The sequence below is a fragment of the Ooceraea biroi genome, chromosome 8, assembly GCF_003672135.1.
Source record: "Ooceraea biroi isolate clonal line C1 chromosome 8, Obir_v5.4, whole genome shotgun sequence".
In the NCBI taxonomy this organism is placed as follows: Eukaryota; Metazoa; Arthropoda; class Insecta; order Hymenoptera; family Formicidae; genus Ooceraea; species Ooceraea biroi.
The window spans coordinates 15,468,089-15,486,802 of NC_039513.1; the positions used below are offsets into that span (position 1 = coordinate 15,468,089).

An 18,714-nucleotide genomic window follows, 5' to 3' on the forward strand; every position below is an offset into this window, starting at 1 on the left:
TCGCTTATGATTCTCTCGCGCGTTCGAAGCTATACTACACTAGTAAAACTGCAATTACCACGCACTCATGCGGAGAGTGGATGTCCAACTATGTCCATGTTATTTCCGTAACATTGTAGAGTCGTCCTCGATATTTCAATCGATTTAATAAAGTTTCGTGTTATAAATAACATACGATGTACATCGAAGCGTAAACGCAAATGAAAACGGATAAAAGCGAGTAAGATTTTAAATAATTAAATGAATGCAGCTTAGCAACGTGAGAAAATAACCGATTGGTTAAAATTAAAACAGGAGAAAGAATAAATATAAAATAAAAAATATAAAAAGCAGCTTATTGCACGTGAGTGTGAATTAACTTAGAATATGATAAACCTAGAGAGGCAGAGTAGTCAATTGTATGCATCTTTATCTAACTACATATTCTCTATTAATAGTTATTATTCTGTTCTCACGTGAGCGCAGCTCGCTTCGATCTTCACGCTGATTGTTATTATCTGTATGTCTCTCTACTGTTCAAAATTCAGATTTCAATGTATAATCAACACAACACATCGTACAATATGCAATAATTAATATATTCTCCTATACGACTCGCACACACGTGTGCGTGTGTTACAATATACTATATATCATATAATAATCATAATTTTAATAATAATAATATGTAATAATAATAATGACGTACACTCGAATAACAATTTTAGTGACGACGATACTTAATATCTTCGAGACATCGGCGCGTCGTCCACACGACACAACAATATCGTCCTTATCAAACATCTTGCTACAATAATAAACTATGTGAAATTCAAATGCAAAACGCTCGAGATGAGTACGTGTAGCCACTGACACGAACGGGCTCGTGAAATAAACGTGCTTCCGCGACTCTTATATATAGATTCTGCATTTATATCTCTCTATATTCATTTATATATATATTTACTTGCTCTTTCTTTCTCTTTTTCTCTTTCTATGTATATATATACGTATATATAATTTCTTTTCCTCTGTATCTTCTTTGTTCCTCCCTTCTTTCTCTCTGAAAATCTCTAAGCTAAATACCGTAAGGACTAGTCGCGGTAAGGGTCGGCTCAACTACGCGCATTCAACAAGCCAGTGGACTTCTCAGCCGTCCACGTTGACGACCGGCAAGTCAGAACATAGACGCTTGAACACTTGGGACGATCCGCCATTGGTGTTAGATACAGCTCGATTATAACGCTAGACGGCGAGACCATGTGTCTCCAAGCATTACTTACTACTAATAATCCCTCAATCGCCGTTTCTCGATCGCTCTCTGTACTCGTTGAACAGTGCATGACGTGTGTATGCGTGTGTGTATGTATGCGAGTGGCTCCTCTTATTAGCTCTACGATCCTTAGGCGGTGTTCTATCTATTAATGATAAGTACAAGCTTGATGTGCAAGCTGCCCCGAACGATATCTGCGTAACGATACATCCAAGTTACGCGATCTTAGACTCTTAGTAGGTAAAATTGATGAGGGTGATCCTAATGTTTCGCGTCGTAACGCTCGGCACGATTTTCTCATTCATTTACAATAAGTCAAGTGATAAAAGTTACAAAATTTCGCAGATCGATTTTATTAAACAGCTACCAGCTAACGTGTCTAACGACGTTGCGTCTCTTATTTACGTAAAACTGGATAAATGAGGGTACAGTGCTTAACAAGAGAATATTCGCGGCGGTGTGTACGATCCGAGTGTGTTAACGCACGCATTACATCGTTCGCTGCAGCTCGGACTTTGTTCTCTCTCTCTCTCGTGCTTCTTATTAACATTGAAAAATACAGTACGAGACAGTATTACGGTAACAGTATTACGGTGACGCGAGCGAAAGCGGTAATCGAGGAGCGAAGAGCGCCGAAACGCCGATCTCGGGCGGGACTAGAGTCTCATCGTGGAAAAGAAGGAAATCGCTCCGCGATTCGAGAGGACTACATGCGCTAACAGTCGATTCTATAATAATCTATCTGCCTGCCTTAAGTATACGGGGTATCGTACGAAAAAACGTACAAGCGATTCCGATTTTGTATCGATGATACGAGGAGAGCGGCGCGTTCGAAGAGAAAAGAACAAGAAATCTGAACGATTCGTTCAATTTCTCCCCCTCCCTCTCTCCGTTCCTCCTATCATCTGCAAGTCATTTGCGTCGATGAGCGTGGACTCGCTGATTATTATCGATTTATGTGTTCTATCCGCGTTCTACGCTGAACGAGAACGAAGGCTCGTCACTATTATCGCGCGCGGCGTGATGACGTAGTAAGTATATTACTCCGTTATACGTATAATTATAATAGTATATTCATATAATAAGGTGTGTACGTATGTATGTATAATATGTATGTATGTATGCATGTGTGTGTCTGTGTGTGTGTGTTCGGCTACTCTTGCACGAGCGCGAGCGTCGGCAGACGGAATCGTTTACGAGCTCGATCGACGTCGGCAAGTATAATTAATACTTATTAATCGACAGAAGCTTAATCGGCCGTCTTGACAATCGACGACACGCCTGGTTTCGTCCTAAGTCGGCTACAAAAAGTCTCCTAATTCTTCTCTCGTACTCGCGTGCCTTCGCCGGTGCCGGTTCCGGTTGGACCTTATCCGCACGCAGCATCCGCGCGAATTCGCGGATGCATTCGCAATTCTTCACCTTCTTCCAGCTTTTGCTTCTCGTTGCACGCGAGTTCGCGAATTCGAACGGCAAGATCGATCGGCGACGCTTGGCGCGCAGCTAGTAGAGCGAGCCGCGCGATTCTCCACGCGCTTTCGGCTCTCGTAACAAAGGTACTTACACTTATCAAGAGAGATACTTTTTTTATCTATATATCACACTAGAATCCACGATGTCGGTAGGTGCTTCTTCGTACGTCGGGACACGCGCTGAGAGTTCCGCCCCCAGAACCCTGTGAAAAAGTAATTCGACTGTGTTCACGCTACGATGGGATACTAGCTCTGTTGAAAATTTGCATCATCAAATTAGAAAGAAAACTCATTCACAGGGAGAACAGACTGATTTGCATTTGAAAAATATTCTTCATATTATTCCACGAAAGATAGTAGAGTCGTTACTCGACACTTTCCTCAAAATGTTAGTAGAAAATGAGCAAATTATTCAAGATGAAAAAATTTTCAGTTTTTTTATATATATACTACGGTTTTATGTTATTTTTTATTTATATATATGCTATAATTTCTCGTTTAAGCTTAATAGTTTAATTATCGGGAGAATAACGCGTCGATGTTACCTGTCATTGTTTGGCGGACTTGTACCTCGCCAGCTTCAATTGCAGCGGATTCGATATTTTCATGTGAAAGGCGATGTCATCCAAGGAAACCTCGCGAACGTCCAATCCGCTGATCGCTATGAGCTGATCGCCCTTGCAGATCTTACCGGTTTCAATGGCGTTGCCGCCTGCCGTCTGCAAAAATCAGAAATTAGCGGAATATAATGAGAAGACCGAGCCGTGACAATATTAGAAAAAGAGACTCACCAACTCGCTCACGTAGGCTCCCTTGCCGCTTCTGTACGCGGCGAAACAGATGCCGGCCCCTCTGCCGGTCTTCTTCTGTATCTCGACCTCGTACTCTTCGGCTGGTTTCTCGTGGCGCAACACTGTCATTGTGATCTGCAAGCGAATAAATCATCGTTGGCGTCACGCATCACTTGCTCAATCAACCGAATGAGGACTCGCTGTAGAAAATATTCGTGCTCGCGACGCAGCTGATACTGTTCGCGTAAATTACATCGTAAACGATTTCACATTACTATTCTCTCCCGAGTTCCGGGAGAGAATGCGGTCTCGTTTAAAGTTAAGGAGAAAATTATTTGATTTCCGTAAAAGCGCATGTGTGCCACGTACAGTCCCAGAAGCTTGCTTCAGGATGGTTTCACGGGCCTTCTCGTAATCGATACTCCTGAAGTTCTCGTTGCACATGCTGAGAATCTGATCACCGGGCTGCAGCCGGCCGTCCTTCCCGGCCGCGCCCTCGGGAAACATGTCCAGAACAAACACCCCGTTCTATAAAAAAAATCATTATTTAGACACGTTAAATTAATCGTGATAATCAATACCTATTTCAATTTTTAAAACTGATCGTGCGATTGCAATGTTAAAAATCGATGTTGATCGCAACGCGAAATATGTACATAGAGAAATTAAATGGGTTTCGTAAATTATTCAAATGTAACTCACCATGGGTGTGTCGGCACCGCCGGCGATGAAGATGCCTACGACCTCATCCTTTTCCTTCTGAAATTCTATCGCCACTTCCGTGCCGATCAATATCTTGCTAGTCTTTGGGTTCTGCTTTTCCGCTTTCGCCGTTTCCTTCGCAGTTGCTGGAATGGCGGGAGAACACACACGCAAATGTAGCTCGTCGTGTCAAGTCACAATTTTATTCTCAAATAATATTACGCAGAGTTACGAAATTCTCCATAAATTGAAATTGATAATAGTGACTTCAACTTACATACAGCTTTCCGCGGCGTCTTCTGCGCAGCAGAAGTCGAAGCAGCACTATCTTTACCCTTCTGTCCCTTTTGATCTTCCGTTTTACACTCATTGGGATTGCACACTGTGAGCCTAACCACACCCTCAGCCTTCTTCAACAACTCTGTCGCCTAAAGAAGATGAGCGAAATCGAACAGCACACTTTAATATGTAATAGACAGAATAATCTTTTTCTAAAGAAGAAAAAGTGAGGAATACAAACCTCGTCGTACGTTCGACCCAACAGACTATCCTGATTGACGGCCAGGATCATGTCGCCCACTTGCAATCCAGCCTGCAACGTCGTCGCATCGTAAAGAACGCGAATTTTCCTCAAAATGGAAGTATTTATTTCTGCGTGAGTGGAAGTTACCTGTTCTGCGGCGCTTTCTTCCTGTATATCGGACACGAAGATACCCTGTCCTACGGCGAGATGTTTCCCTTCGATGATCATTATGCCCAGACCGTATTGGCTCTACGGAGCGACACAATCGACAATTAGACAATCGAAAGACAGTGGAGTACAATTGAAAATCATTGAAACGATGCCGATGAGCAATTTAAATTTAAAATGAAAATAATTGATACGTCGAATAAATCATCAGACTAGGTTTGGAATCATGGACACTTGCCTTCTTCACTTGCACCTCGTGGACTCCCTTGTACTTGTCGTAGTCTATGTAAACCTGTAACATATATACATAAGATTTGCGAGAAAGAAAGAAATAAACATGGCATGAATGCTAGAACTGTTAACTCTACGAAATCATGATCTATTGCACCGGAATGATGGTGACATGAGACATGAAAGGCTACTTTTAAAGGAACGTTAATCGCTTTCCAATAACTCAACGAAAACTGAAACCGGTCTTGTGTTATCTCGAGGAAAGTAAAAGATAAAAGGCGGACGCCGCAAATTGACTTACGTCGTCTAGGGTTGGTGGGAATTGCACTATCGGCTTCACAGCGATGTCGTCGACAGCCTTCGATCTTCTGTAACCGGGACAGGCAAAATCCGTTTAGTTTTAATGAATTTTTGTTATACGTACCGTTTATGTCACGCTACTATCGCTCTGGGAACAAGCTCTGTCATCTCACCGGTAAAGGATGATTTTGAAACGAGTGCCGATGATGCCTTTGATGAGAGCGGAAGCGTTCAAGTGGCACCGTCCTTGCAATACGCAACCATTTATCTAAATGGAACAGAAAAGTATACTTTTCGCGTTTCTGTCATTTATTAATCTACACTGCGAGCTTGTAACAAAATCGTGTTACAGAAGCTTTTAAAAAATTTGCGCTTGCGAATATTTTTTTTCATTATGCAGTAAAGGTAGAAAGCAAATCTAGTGAAAGTAAAAAAGAAAAAAAATTACATTTTTGCATACACACTGTACATCACATTTAAATGGATTAAACAACGCGTGGGTCGATAGTTTAGGAACAATCCCTGCGAAAGTAATCGTTATAGAGAACCGTGTGAAATCGAAGTCGTAAATGGCGAGTCATAAAAAACGAGAGAAGTAAACAGCTACCTCCAATATCTCGTCGCCGATGAGAATCCCACCGTTCTTATAAGCTGCACCCTTTGGATTGAGGCCGCACACAAACACCGCCATACGATTTCTATCCTTATGCCCCGCCAGAGAGATACCCAATCCACGCCTGTCCTTTTCCAAAGTAACCATCAGCACTTTATGCCCGAGATTCTGATACTTTTTCTGTATCTTCACTGCAAAATTAAGAAGCCGTCCCTGTGTAGTGAAGATCGATCGAGCAGCCGCAATATCAAGCGATGCGAACATTTATTGTACATTTGACGTACATTTATTGAGTTTCGCACACATGATACGATAATTAAAGCAATGTAATTAATTAGTTTTCGTGCTAATAATTGAAAATATAATAAAACTAAATTTTCCTGCCGTTATAATAGCTATTAAATGTGATAAAGTGACTAATATAGATTGAATATCGATTTTGTTATAATTATATATAAATTCTGAGTTTTAATTCTTCAACTGTTATTATTTCAACACGAAATATCGCAAATCACTTACTAGCCGTGTAGCCGAACTCGTCCTCCTTCTCCGGATCCGCCTCGATTTCCGCCTTCGTACGTTTCACGTTCCCGGCGCTTTTTCTCGAGATCTGAGTAAACCATTTTTACGACGCGTTTATGTCTTCGCACATTAACACTTATCGAACGTACACGCATCGACATCGGTACGTTACCTCGATGCCACTCTTCGTGTAGACATTTCCCTCCAGCATGCGAGTATCCTCTTCATCCGAGCTTTCGTCCGAGGAATATTTTGTCTTTGCTGGAGGTTCTGTGATGGCATGATCCTCTCGTTCCTCACTGACTTCGCGAAGGATACCCGGATTCACGGGGGGCGAAGGGGCTGTTTTTCGAATTGACTTCTTCATGGAGGATCTGAATCATAATAAAAATGCATTTTCTTGACCCGGAAAAATCAAGCTGGATCTAAAGTTAAATACGAAAAATAGCAAAGACAATATAACGCGTCTTCTCATAATTACTAAATTTATTTAATAAAATTACGATTGAATGTTCTTAATTCTGACGAAAAAAAATTAATGTACAGTGCAGAATCTTTGTGATTACACACCTTCGCGAACTGGAACCTGCGGCATCTGAACTTTTCGAACTCTGCCTATGGAGATCCCCGCGCGAGATGCTTTGAGCGTCGCCGTCCTCGAGCCCTGCCTGCACAATAAATAAAAATAAATTATCATCTCTAAAACTGAAATAAAATCTTGTGTGTCCATACAATACGCATCATCTATGTGTGTTTGTATGTGTATAACCTATATTAATAAAAATAAAATTTATTGCGAGAATAATACTCGAGAATAATACGCTGGAAAATCGTAACAATGTACTACTTGAAAAATCTAATTACTAGAAATATCGTGATGAATATAAATTATTTATGCAAAGTGAACATTGCGGAATTATGTATCTATGTATTATTGGAATAATAAGCTTAAAGCAATTATGCAATTATTGTCGCAACTCCACACATTGCCGGCGTTCATTTAATCAGAATAAAAATACATGTTACTGTCGTGTGAAAATTGCTTCCGACGATGCAATTAAAGAAATTAATTAACGCGGAACTTTGAGCCTCCCGCGATATGCGGTTTTCCGCCTTCTGCACCCCGCGCTTTCCCCATTTACCAATTATGGGTAGCTGCAATTATTGTTTGTTTCTCGTACTCGGCGCATTCGCGAAAAATAAACGAAAAACAAAGCTCGCGTGAGCTGCATTTTTTAATTGATTGGAATGAGAACAACCGTTTGCTACATATACATATATATATCTAAATTGCTAAATCTTTCAATGCCAGTGCAAGTAAAAATCGTTTAGCTAGACATTTTATCGAAGATACCGAATTGAGGAAAGTATGGATAAGGTATGTGAAGAGACCGACCTGTATCACTTCTGGTGTGATGGACCTCGCTGGCGAAACCGGCGATGGTTTGCGACGAAAGGAGGTTGTCGGTGTACTAGGACTGATGCCGGAAGACGACGACGTATGACCCTTGACGGTCTGCTTCCGGGCTTTGGTATCTCTTTCCTCGTGAACGGAGCTGCCGTGCTCCGGACTCTGCAACGACAATTCCGAAATTCTCTTTTTCGTCTTGACATCTCAAATGTGCATGCAAGCCAGCTTAAATTCATCCCAATTTAACATTATCTTTAAGCATCGCGCTTATTGCGTTAAAACTCCCATGTCGACATTGAACATGAAATTACATTATAATACATTACATTATAATACGATACGGAAATCCATGAATTTGGAACATGAGAGCCTTTCTAGCAATTAAATCGTCATCAATTTTATTCATCGAATATATAAACGAAGTACTAGAGAAATATGAGAATTAAATTTCCTTATAACGTATTACAGACTTGTCAAAATTTTCATTGCAGAATATAGAACTGCAAACTCGACTGCAAAAAACGTGAAGTTAAGTGGCTTACGAGCACATTTTACCGAGACCGACAATTCAGCGTAGGAATTCTTACGGCGATCGTACTCTTTTGACATAAAAGGAAGGAGAAAATTAAAAAAGTACAGAACGAAAGGAGAATACATGGTACGGACAGTTCCGCGCAGGATTGTTTCATCTACACTTATTTTAGTGGTGAGGTAAACTGCGCAGACCGCCCGGATAAACTGAACTGCTCGGAATGAATTAGTACAAGAGAAATATTTGCTCGAGTATCTTGAATTGTTGCCAAAGTAACTGCAATTGAGTGAGTTTAATTCCGTAACGTGTAAGGCGGACTGCCGATGCATTCTAGATCTTCTCGTTTGTGTTCTCCCTCCTTCGTTCCTTTTCACGGGAACATAATCAAAGCAGAGAATCGATCAGGCGATTTTCATTTTAACAACATAAAACCGATAAACCAGTATAAAAAGTAATTACGGTACCATGTTGTTAAAACGTGACGCTCGTTAAAGTAATGAACCTGAACATCCGTGAGACATTGGCTAGAAAAATTACTCATGTCTCTCGTGTAAAATTTCTTTTCTCTCATCTCAAGGAGTGCACTTTCCGAGATGATCGTTCGAAATATGCGGACGAGGCTTTTGCACATTCCACTGAACGGAGAAAGGCAGAAAGAATTGCGCTTCTGTTTTCAACGTAAAAATTAAAGGTGCGCTGGCGAGAGTCCGGAGTCTGGCGCGGTCTTCCGCGAAACGCGGAAAGGAGGTTCCGATTTCCGTGATAACGTACGATGAAGGTGACGCATTTGCGTCCGAAGAAACGGTGCATCGCGACGCAACACCCTCAACACCCACAACCGAGTCGAATTCTGGCATCAGGTGGAACGCCGTCGATCAGGCGGTTTCGTGGACAGAACTGATGTTCCCACGCGGGCGAGAGGAAAACGAAGGAAGAGGGATGGCGTTGCTCGCGAATACGGGGGCGCATCGGCACGCGGGGGTAGGTGGGTTCGTCCTCGATGGTCCATGGTGTCGATGATGGGCGCACTCGGTCGCAACGACGTTAACCACTCTTTCCGACGAACCGCATCAGCCCCGACTCTCACTGGCGACCGAGTGGGCGCAACCCTTCTCTCACTTACGCCTACCCCGGTCCTCGTAAAGCCGCGTTCAGTTAGAATAAGTTGATCCAATTGGTTAGAGATTGCTCTTGTGTGCGTATGTGTTCATTCTCTTATTATTATATAATATTATTAATATTATTATATAATATTATATGATAGTGCATTATCTCGAAATACGTCAATGATAAATTCCGAATAAAAGATTCGAATAAGATTCCTTATTATGATTATCCTTTGAGAAATCAATGCGAATCAATTTTATCCGATTAATATATTATCATCTCGGTGTTGAAAAGTTGAAACAATTGAAAAAGTAAATACATTAAATTTTGTAAATTACAGAAAGATTAACAACTTAGGTTAATACGATAGCATTTCACATAATGGCTACACATATGCACGCACAAACACAAATAACAAATAACAAAAACCTCACCAATAACGTAAAATTGCATCGTTGCTCGAATTAATTGGAACTGTCACGAGAATTTTCATCTTCTAATATATTATACTCAGTGGATCGCCGACATTGTCTGAACGCGCCTTTACACTCTACCATCCTTCCATCTCTCATCCCTCTCGACTGTCCTGGCTTTACATATCTCCATCAGCGCTCTTTCCTTCCTCTCCTCCTCTCTCTCTCTCTCACTCTCTCCATTTTGCATACTCTTGACTGTTTCCCCTCTACATCCCTCATCACGGAGATTTATTGGAAAGTTCGATCCCGGTGCATCGTACGCGTACAAGAGCTGTTCGCCAATAATGGTCCTCTCCATATATGTCTTTTCTCTCTTTCTCTCTCTTTTTTTCCATCTCGCTCTTTCCTTTGTCATTTTTCTGTCCTGTTCTTTCGCGCTTTTGCCGCTGCTTCTCTCTTTCTTTTTTCTGTGATCTCTCTCTCTCTTCTCTCTGTTCTCCACCTCGCTCTTCGTGTATGTATGTACCTCAACATTGTCATTTTTCCGTGCATTGATGACCTCGAGAAAGAGAGAGAGAGAGAGAGAGAGAGAGAGAGGGAGGGAGAAAACGAGAAGCAGGTGTACATGGCTGATTGAAATTGAGAGAAAAGTCGGTGTTGTTTTCAGGCCGGCCGATTTGTAGACCGCTGCATCGAGCAGATCGCGACAAACAGGTGTCGCCGCACGTATAGCGCTTAAGCGTTCCTGACACAGAAATATGTAAAATCACCTAGTTCAAAGTTCGAGGTAATTTCAAAGTATCGAAAAATAGGTCACGCTTCTCGATGCAGCCGAAAATAGCGCGCTATGTAACGCGACGCGATCACAAAGAAAATCATATTAGTCCTCATCAAGCTCGCTGTTGAACAACGCGTCCATTAATGTTGGTTAATGTTTAATTGGCTCGAAGAGTTCCGATGGAGTAGCAGCTGCGAGGATCGTCCACCAGGTCAGAGCAAATCGTTCCGCGCTTTCATCGCTCGAGATTACGAGCTCGAGATTCCGAGACTCCGCTCCGTTCCGCTGCGAGTTTATTATCCACGGACGGAGTCTGCATTCGCGTCTCGCATGCGCCGCACCGCACCGGATAGGAGTGCATACAGCAATCAGACGTCGATATGAAATTTACATCAGCTCCGTGTAATCCCGATTGTCTCGGTTTTCCCCTACGCGCGCTTTGATATCTCAGGACATAAAAGATACCGGAGACTCCCCGGGATGAAAGCTTAGATTGCGACGCGTCTCCTCGCAGCCCGACGTCGTAAAAATTCAGGATAACAAGAGCTATCGGGCGAACGAGAGGTTTGCGTTGTGCTCCAACGTGCTTCGTCGCAAATACCGTATTCCGTGCTGCATTTCCAATTTTGCGTCTACGTCGACGCTTTGGAGGCAGGCAGGCAGGCAGGCACTGTTAAACGACGGAGCACCGAAGGCCGCCCGTCCCATTCAACGACATTACGGAGTTCAATTTCGTCCCGCGTGAGACCAGATGACGACGGCAGTAATGTCCGGTTAGTGGATGCAGAATCGATCGCTGGGCACAGGTTGATTGCGAGATAAGACTTTTGTGCCTTGCAAATCGAGTTAACTCGGCGATGCGCGGGTCCATTGCGATGGTCTCGTTTAGAGCAAGCGTTTGCAAAACTCGGCTCTCCATTTACATGCACGTTATCGTTAAACGCGAAAATGATAATCTGTAATTGAGAAGCGCGCGAAGTATTGATTGCTGATACTGCTGGGTAACAGGAAACTTAGATTATAGAAAATCACTTTAACTCTTGCAATCATGTTACGAAAGCTTTCGAGATTGTCGAGTGTATGAACAGATATAATCCAGCAACTGAAATAAGAGATTATGCATCGTTATTATCGCTCATTGCTGTCTACTAATATTCCACTACAACTTTGATTAATGTTACTTCTACTTTTTTATGATAAAACGCTAGGCCGTGTCTAATTACCTGTTTTAAATCACTCTTGCGGGGATTACTCAACATAAAAAAGAAAGAAGAAAAAATAGTCCGTGGAAACGTGCAGACTATAAAGCGTCGTGCAGCGTGTAAACATACGAAAGTTGCTGGAGTAAAGCAATGTCGTAAATTTCAGCGGCTATAAAGGGTTTACCTCCTGCGTCGTGAATTTATTTCCCTCAGCAATGTAGATACTTTTTCACGAGTTAGGATAAAGCTTAGTTCCAATCAATATAGAAGACAGATTTGCGGAATCGTGACGTGCAGTTCGTTCCGAAAGGAGAATCTATTTCCGTTAGTTGCCAAGCGTTCTCAATTTCGTAAGGATCATTATCGTTCGCGTGAAGGGAACCATTAATATTCTTTTCGAATCGTCGGGTTCCTTAAAATTACGACGTACCTCGGATAAACGTCAGTCATAACGGGGGAAAGGTGGGGTGGACGTCGACGAGGAATAAAAATCCTTTTAAATGGCAAAAAAACGGGGGTCGAGAAATTTTTGTGACGGTTGTTAACTGGCCGACGATTGCGCGGCCACAAAAGCAAACACAGCGGGAAAACATCGATATTCCTGTCGTGACCAAATTCTCACCAAGTGCACCAGAGACTGGACGAGGAGGCAAACAGGATTTCCGGCGGCTTGAATAACTTCCACTGCGCGCTCGTGTGTACTGTGTCGCAGATCCACGCCGTCTACCTCAATTATTCTATCTCCGATCTGAAAGCACGCACAGGGCAAGTTAAGTCTAAGGACGGTCGACCGGCTGCCCGCGTAATGTCGTCATGACAATTGTAGATAATTAAATCTTGATGCTCTCGCAATGCCGCTTCTGGATCGGACCGAATCTAGATTCAGAAGGAAGGGAACCGACAAACGCGATAGTGAGGTTCAAAGAAAATTCGCAAATTCAAATGGAACGTATAGCAGTTTGAAACGTATAACATTTTCCAAATATAATCGATTGACATTTATCTGAATAGATGCTTGCATAGAATTTATTCAAGTATATTTGTACGTACGTAAGGATACATTTCCGCGACGCGACAAACGACATCAACTGGAGTGTCTCGAGAAAACCGTGGTTGCAACTCACGTTTACGTTTTATCGTATATATTATGCCGTACACATAGAATAGTATATAAAGGAACGAATCCAGATAGAGCGGAAAAATATTATATCCACGATCGACAGTAAAGGGGATTGCTTCAAGGAAACCGCGTTACCTTGAGACCACCGGTTCTACCGGCTGGGCTATTCGGTAGAACATTCTTTATGAATATCCCGGAGATATTCTGGGACTTGCTGGAGCCACCATTGTGCAGATCAACCTGAAACAAGCAATCGATCGTCGTTTAATGCTCGCGTGTTACGGTACCCGTAACTAAACGAGGGGATCGACGTGGCCGTAATTGAACGATTCAGCTACTGACAATTCACAGTTTAATCGTAGTTAAATTTAATCAGTGCTCTTCTCTCTCTCTCTCGTATTCTCTGCAAGTATGTCGACTCTGTTAACTCGAAGACTACACCGCAGCCACGCCGGCAATTCCATTCGAGACAGATTATAGCCCCCGTGATTTCCCCACGTCACACAAATCCCCACGTCCCGCTTCCAATTTCTCCTGGTCATTTGTTCTTATTAATCTCTCATTGGTTCTGTCGCCGCATCATCAGGCGATAATCGAATTAAAGCAATCATTTAACGCCGCAAGATTCGGGGTGCGCGTTGGATAATCGATCGCATTCCCCGCCGAGTAGAGAAACAAACGTGCATATCGAATCGACGGCGAATTCCGGCGTTTACGATTGACGCGTTACTTCACCGGCGAATTTACGATCCGCATAGGTAAAATCGTAAATTACTTGCAAGCAAAGGCGGTATTGGCAGAGAATAATTGCACGAATTAATTAAATGTAGAATTACACTGTCGACCTGCGTGATGCATTGCGATAATTTGCATAAAATGTCATTTTCAAGAATTCCCACGGACGATCATCAAAATGAAAGGCAACGAAGCCATTGCATCTTCTTGTTTGATATCTGAAAACTGACCGCTGAAAACTGCATTAACACATTGACACCACGCAATTTGCAGTGACACCACTACTACGCAGTTTACACAATCCATATCACGGGACACCATCGTTGATTTGACGTTGGTTTGACGCACTGCAATGGATGTTTAATTGCCCATACTTTATTCGCGCCGACCAACATTTCCAACGTTCCGCTCATCGACAAAAGCCTCTTTTAATCTGATAGAATTTATTCATCGGATCGTGTCAGATCTATTCAACACCCAGCCGTGTAACTGAATGTAAACGTATGCACGTGTCGGTTTATTACTTGTTGAAATCCAATATTAATTATCACTGGCTGAATTATTGAGTTACAGATCACCCGGCGCGAAATAGATCTATCAAGCCATGTGTTTACTAGAGTCCATCTGGTTCGACCTACTTCGCTAACTCTGTCCGAATGTTTCAATAGCCGTCGTAACATTCTCCATTTTAAAGGCGAGCTATAAAATACTGGGCGCAATATCGGTGAACCAACACTCGTCTATTCGCGGTTATATTCGTGCGTGCTAATAAAAGAGATACGAAAAACTGTGGCTCGATCGTGTGATGTGAGAACTGGCCGGTGGTTCAGGATTATCCGCATTGATCGGGGGGGCGCGCGGAAGGGAAGAAGGGATCTGGAAAATTTATAAAAATAAATCTTTTAAGGTCTTTTAATATCACCGCAACGTATGCACCGCACGTTCGCTGGAATTTAGATCAATGTATAAAAACGCGATATCATATACTTCCGAAATTAATCTAAATCGCTTTAAATAATGTATAAAGGATGATACGATTTTGTATTAACTCGGTAACGAAAAAAATAAACGTAAAAGAATTTTGAATATGAATCAAACAAATACTTGATAAAATTGCAACTAGTACATCCTAACATTTAATCAACATAATCGAACAGTACTAGCAAAGAAAGTATTATCATGTATTAAAATTCTCGCTTAACGTAACATTCGTTTTATCGAATAATCTATATTCTTCATTAACTAAAATGAGTAGATTAAATTTTATCTGTACCTTGCGTACCTTGCCGCCAACGATACTGAGCCCCAGGCTGGTCTTAGGCTCCCTGTATATCTCCACCAGTCTCTCGGGGCCCCAGTGCTTCGACCAGGCGACATCACCATCGTGCTCCCGGTGCGTGACAGTCATGTCCCCCTTCCCCTCCACGAAGACGACCGTCGGGAACTTGCGCGGCGAGCTCGAGCTCGACGAGGGCGAGCTCTCGGTCTTCCTGGACGTCGAGCTGGCTGGCCTGCTCTGGCGTTCCGGATGCGTTCCAGCGTCCGGCTGATCAGCCTCGAGCAGCTCGTCGTCGCTGCATTGGATCGCCTTTGATTCCTGGTAGGTCTGTACCTCGACCTCACGTCGCGGACTGCGCAGGATGTCCTCGCGCGGGTAGGATCTCGAGCGGTCGGGGGATCTCACGGAAATGTCCTCCGGTATGCACTGGATGCTCTTCGACTCCTGTATCTGCTCCGACCGGGCCGGGCTGTCGGTGAACTCACCTCTCACGAGTTCGCCCAGGTCATCCAACGAGCACTGCACACTCTTATCCTCGCCCTGGGTCTGCGTCTGCACTTCCCGCCGCGGGCTCTGGAAGTACTTCTGGCCGACGTGGAACGGGCTGATTCTGGACGGCTCCTCGTACGGGCTCGTCACACTCTGCTCAGGACTGCACTGCGTGCTCTTCGACTCCTGCACAGTCTGCGTCTGCACGTCGCGCTTCTCCTTGGGCGAGTACTGCGTCTCCTTGAAGCTGTGCTCGACCTCCTCGAGACTCTCCTCGTAAACTTCGCGGGTCCAGCTCTCGGGGATTGGTCTCAACACGTCCTCCAGCGAACTAGCGATCACCTCGTGGAACAGGTGATCCGACTGGCTCTCGAGCGTCTGGCTCTGATACTCCAAGGAATGCTCCTTGCAGATCAAGCTGTCCTCCTCGTGCCTGCGAATTACTTCCTCCAGCGGCGAGCGTTTCTGTCGCGAAGGTGTCTGTCCATAATCGCGAGCCTCCTCCTTCTTTTGGAGATCCTCTTGCGCTGGGATCACGAGATCGGCAAGCTCGCTCGGTCGGATCGGGAGGTCCCTCGGAATGGGAATGGATTTGCGCCGAACGCTTGAGAAGAAAAACCATAGATCAGAATCCGCTATCGCGCGATTAATCAGCGACTTCGTGGCGGACATTTAAAGGAGCAGCGCGAAAGCTATTGTCGGCACGAAGTCAGTGACGATAAATGACTCTGGTCAGTGTCGCATTTGAGATCCGACCAGCTTCAATTACGTGTAACGGTTTTCTTAATTGCAACGATCCGCCTTGTATGCGCTTGACGCAAACCATCAATATAAAAAGACTGGCTGATGCCGAGGTCATTTGGTACCGTCTAGCACTCTGCGCTGATAAATCACGAGCAACTGCTTCATCCCGGTATCGGTACAAAAATAAAATTATAATAATTTCACCGTTAATTATCTTCGTGACCTACCGACAACAGTGTTTTTACAGTATTAATCAGCGAATTTATGATTAGACTTGGTGAGATATGGATAGTACAAGAAACGAATAGTTCTTGACACGAATACGTTGACTGACTTGATAATAACGTATCTGCATGAAATACGAGATTTAGATGCAATCTTTATAATTGATACGATTATCAAGATGTACGAGCAATAATCAAAAGCTCGACGAGACATAGGTCTCGTAAGAAATTTAAAAATATTTCAAAGTTTTTTTAATCTTGCTAAAAGAAAAATGAAATAAAGTACACAAATATTATATTATTATAATTTCACGATTATATTTCTCGATACTATATCTTGGGTAAAATTGAAGCAAAAGTCGTGTAACAGAGAATAATGTATGTAGGCCTATAGTCGCATGTGAGAGCGCTATCCCCGATGCGAAACGTGCGCACATTTTCGATATGTATACACGTGAATGGTATAAATCCCACGCGGAAACTTGCCGGACCTACCACTGTGTTTGCTTTTAGGTAAAAGTTTCTTCTGTTCGAATGATCACGGTATCTGGAGCGAAAACATCTGAAAATTCCTTTGCAAGCTCAAGACCAGCTAACTCAATTTATTATTTATATACAACCGTACTCAATATTCATGCTTTCACTAGATTAGTACGTCTCGATGATGCATATTTAATAGAAACGAAAACTTTTAAATATATAACATTGCCCGTACAACTCTGATATTCCTTTCGTTTCGTAGATTGTCAACTTGTCAACTATTCCGTAACGCATTTATTACATGCATTGCATTTCTTCAATTAGCTGGGATCGCGCGAATCGATCCGCTGGATCTGAATAAGTAATACAAAATCGTGCAAAGCGCGTTCATTATGGCTTAATGGAACACAGCTTGAGAATCCTTATGTAATCGATCGTACAGCGAGGCGTCTAACTTGAATAAATTCCGAAACAGGTTTATCCGCTTAAAGATCAGTAGCTGAATCTGCCTCGCGGACGTATCTCCATATATCCATCGATCACAATGACTCTTAAGCCCTCCCCCGTTTCCCCCAGGATCTCTATGACGCTAATCGTCTTTTACACATGTCGTCGCGCAGAAGTGCGTAAGAAGGATCAAAATCAGGGGATTCACCAGCTTATTCGCCAGCAGATCCAACGACGATCGCTCGCTCGCGCGTCAACGTACTCCGGACTTCCGTTATCCAAGCGAGACGTGATCGAAGCGCGGCTCACTCACTTCCGTTCTCGTCTGAGCGAGTGGACGTTCACTGCTCCCTCAGCGAGGTCGTCTTCCGTCCGCACTCACTTCCGGCGGTAAACTCCTCTCGAGCGAGCGCGAAGGGTTCGCACCCCCTGTCTTGAGGGGGCGTGCGCGCCGAGGAGGAAAAGAATACCGAAAGGGAGAGTACTCTCTCGAGCGCGCCTCGTCGCGGACGCCGCGTCCTCGGAGAACACGAGGAGGGAAGAAATCGCGGAGGAATCGCCGAGGAAGTCCTCGCACCTCGCTCGTTACGCTGCGGAAGCCAAAGTGTTCACTGCCGTCTCTTCGGCAGCCGGCGCTCCGTGCGTCACTACGAACTGGCTTCCTCTGATCTAATAAGCAGCACTCCTACGAAGCGCATGTACACACACACACTACACATACACGCAGTTGTGCTTGTACATGTATATAGATGTGCGAGCGCGCGCGCAAGGTCAGTGGCACACGCGGAACGGCACGTATACGCGCAAATGCGCGCAAACGCCGACCACGGCACCGCGACGAGGAGGACGACGATGTGCCGTACGTGGACGCACGCAGACTGCTGGAGGCGCGGACGACTCGCGCGAGAGTGCTCGGCGCGAGTGCGTGCGCGCGCGCTCGCCTCCGCGGCGGTGCGGGAGGAGCTGCGCGCGTGTGCGTGCCTCCATACGCACGATATAATATATACGTACACACGGTGTCTTACATGTGCTCCGCACACAAGGTGTTCTAAAAAAACTCGCGTGATAAGACGGTATCGTTTGTTTAAGCGTGAATCGCCGATCACGCGCACCTGCGAGGCGAGCGCGTTTAAAGTCGAATTATATTACGCGCCAGAGAGTTAAATGCTGAATAGT

General features: G+C 43.9%; 1 protein-coding gene across 6 annotated transcripts in view; it reads right to left on the reverse strand.

Moving 5' to 3' along the window:
• Window positions 1-701: 701 nt before the first annotated feature.
• Window positions 702-18,714, reverse strand: part of LOC105280265 — an 85,984-nt gene continuing 67,971 nt past the window's right edge. For 5 of the 6 annotated variants that reach the window (XM_011340631.3, XM_011340650.3, XM_026971966.1 and 2 more), the window contains 19 exons: window positions 15,149-16,247; window positions 13,276-13,380; window positions 12,643-12,768; window positions 7,971-8,147; window positions 7,145-7,242; window positions 6,747-6,948; window positions 6,572-6,662; window positions 6,047-6,243; window positions 5,613-5,707; window positions 5,441-5,507; window positions 5,147-5,200; window positions 4,888-4,989; window positions 4,738-4,809; window positions 4,495-4,645; window positions 4,218-4,363; window positions 3,885-4,043; window positions 3,516-3,650; window positions 3,270-3,443; window positions 702-2,927 (listed from right to left, as the gene is read on the reverse strand). In XM_011340631.3, coding sequence (XP_011338933.1) covers window positions 3,273-3,443; window positions 3,516-3,650; window positions 3,885-4,043; window positions 4,218-4,363; window positions 4,495-4,645; window positions 4,738-4,809; window positions 4,888-4,989; window positions 5,147-5,200; window positions 5,441-5,507; window positions 5,613-5,707; window positions 6,047-6,243; window positions 6,572-6,662; window positions 6,747-6,948; window positions 7,145-7,242; window positions 7,971-8,147; window positions 12,643-12,768; window positions 13,276-13,380; window positions 15,149-16,247 — 3,247 coding nt within the window. In that variant the 3' untranslated portion in view covers window positions 702-2,927; window positions 3,270-3,272. The remainder of the gene's footprint in view (window positions 2,928-3,269; window positions 3,444-3,515; window positions 3,651-3,884; window positions 4,044-4,217; window positions 4,364-4,494; window positions 4,646-4,737; window positions 4,810-4,887; window positions 4,990-5,146; window positions 5,201-5,440; window positions 5,508-5,612; window positions 5,708-6,046; window positions 6,244-6,571; window positions 6,663-6,746; window positions 6,949-7,144; window positions 7,243-7,970; window positions 8,148-12,642; window positions 12,769-13,275; window positions 13,381-15,148; window positions 16,248-18,714) is intronic. The other variant, XM_011340641.3, reaches the window with a different exon arrangement.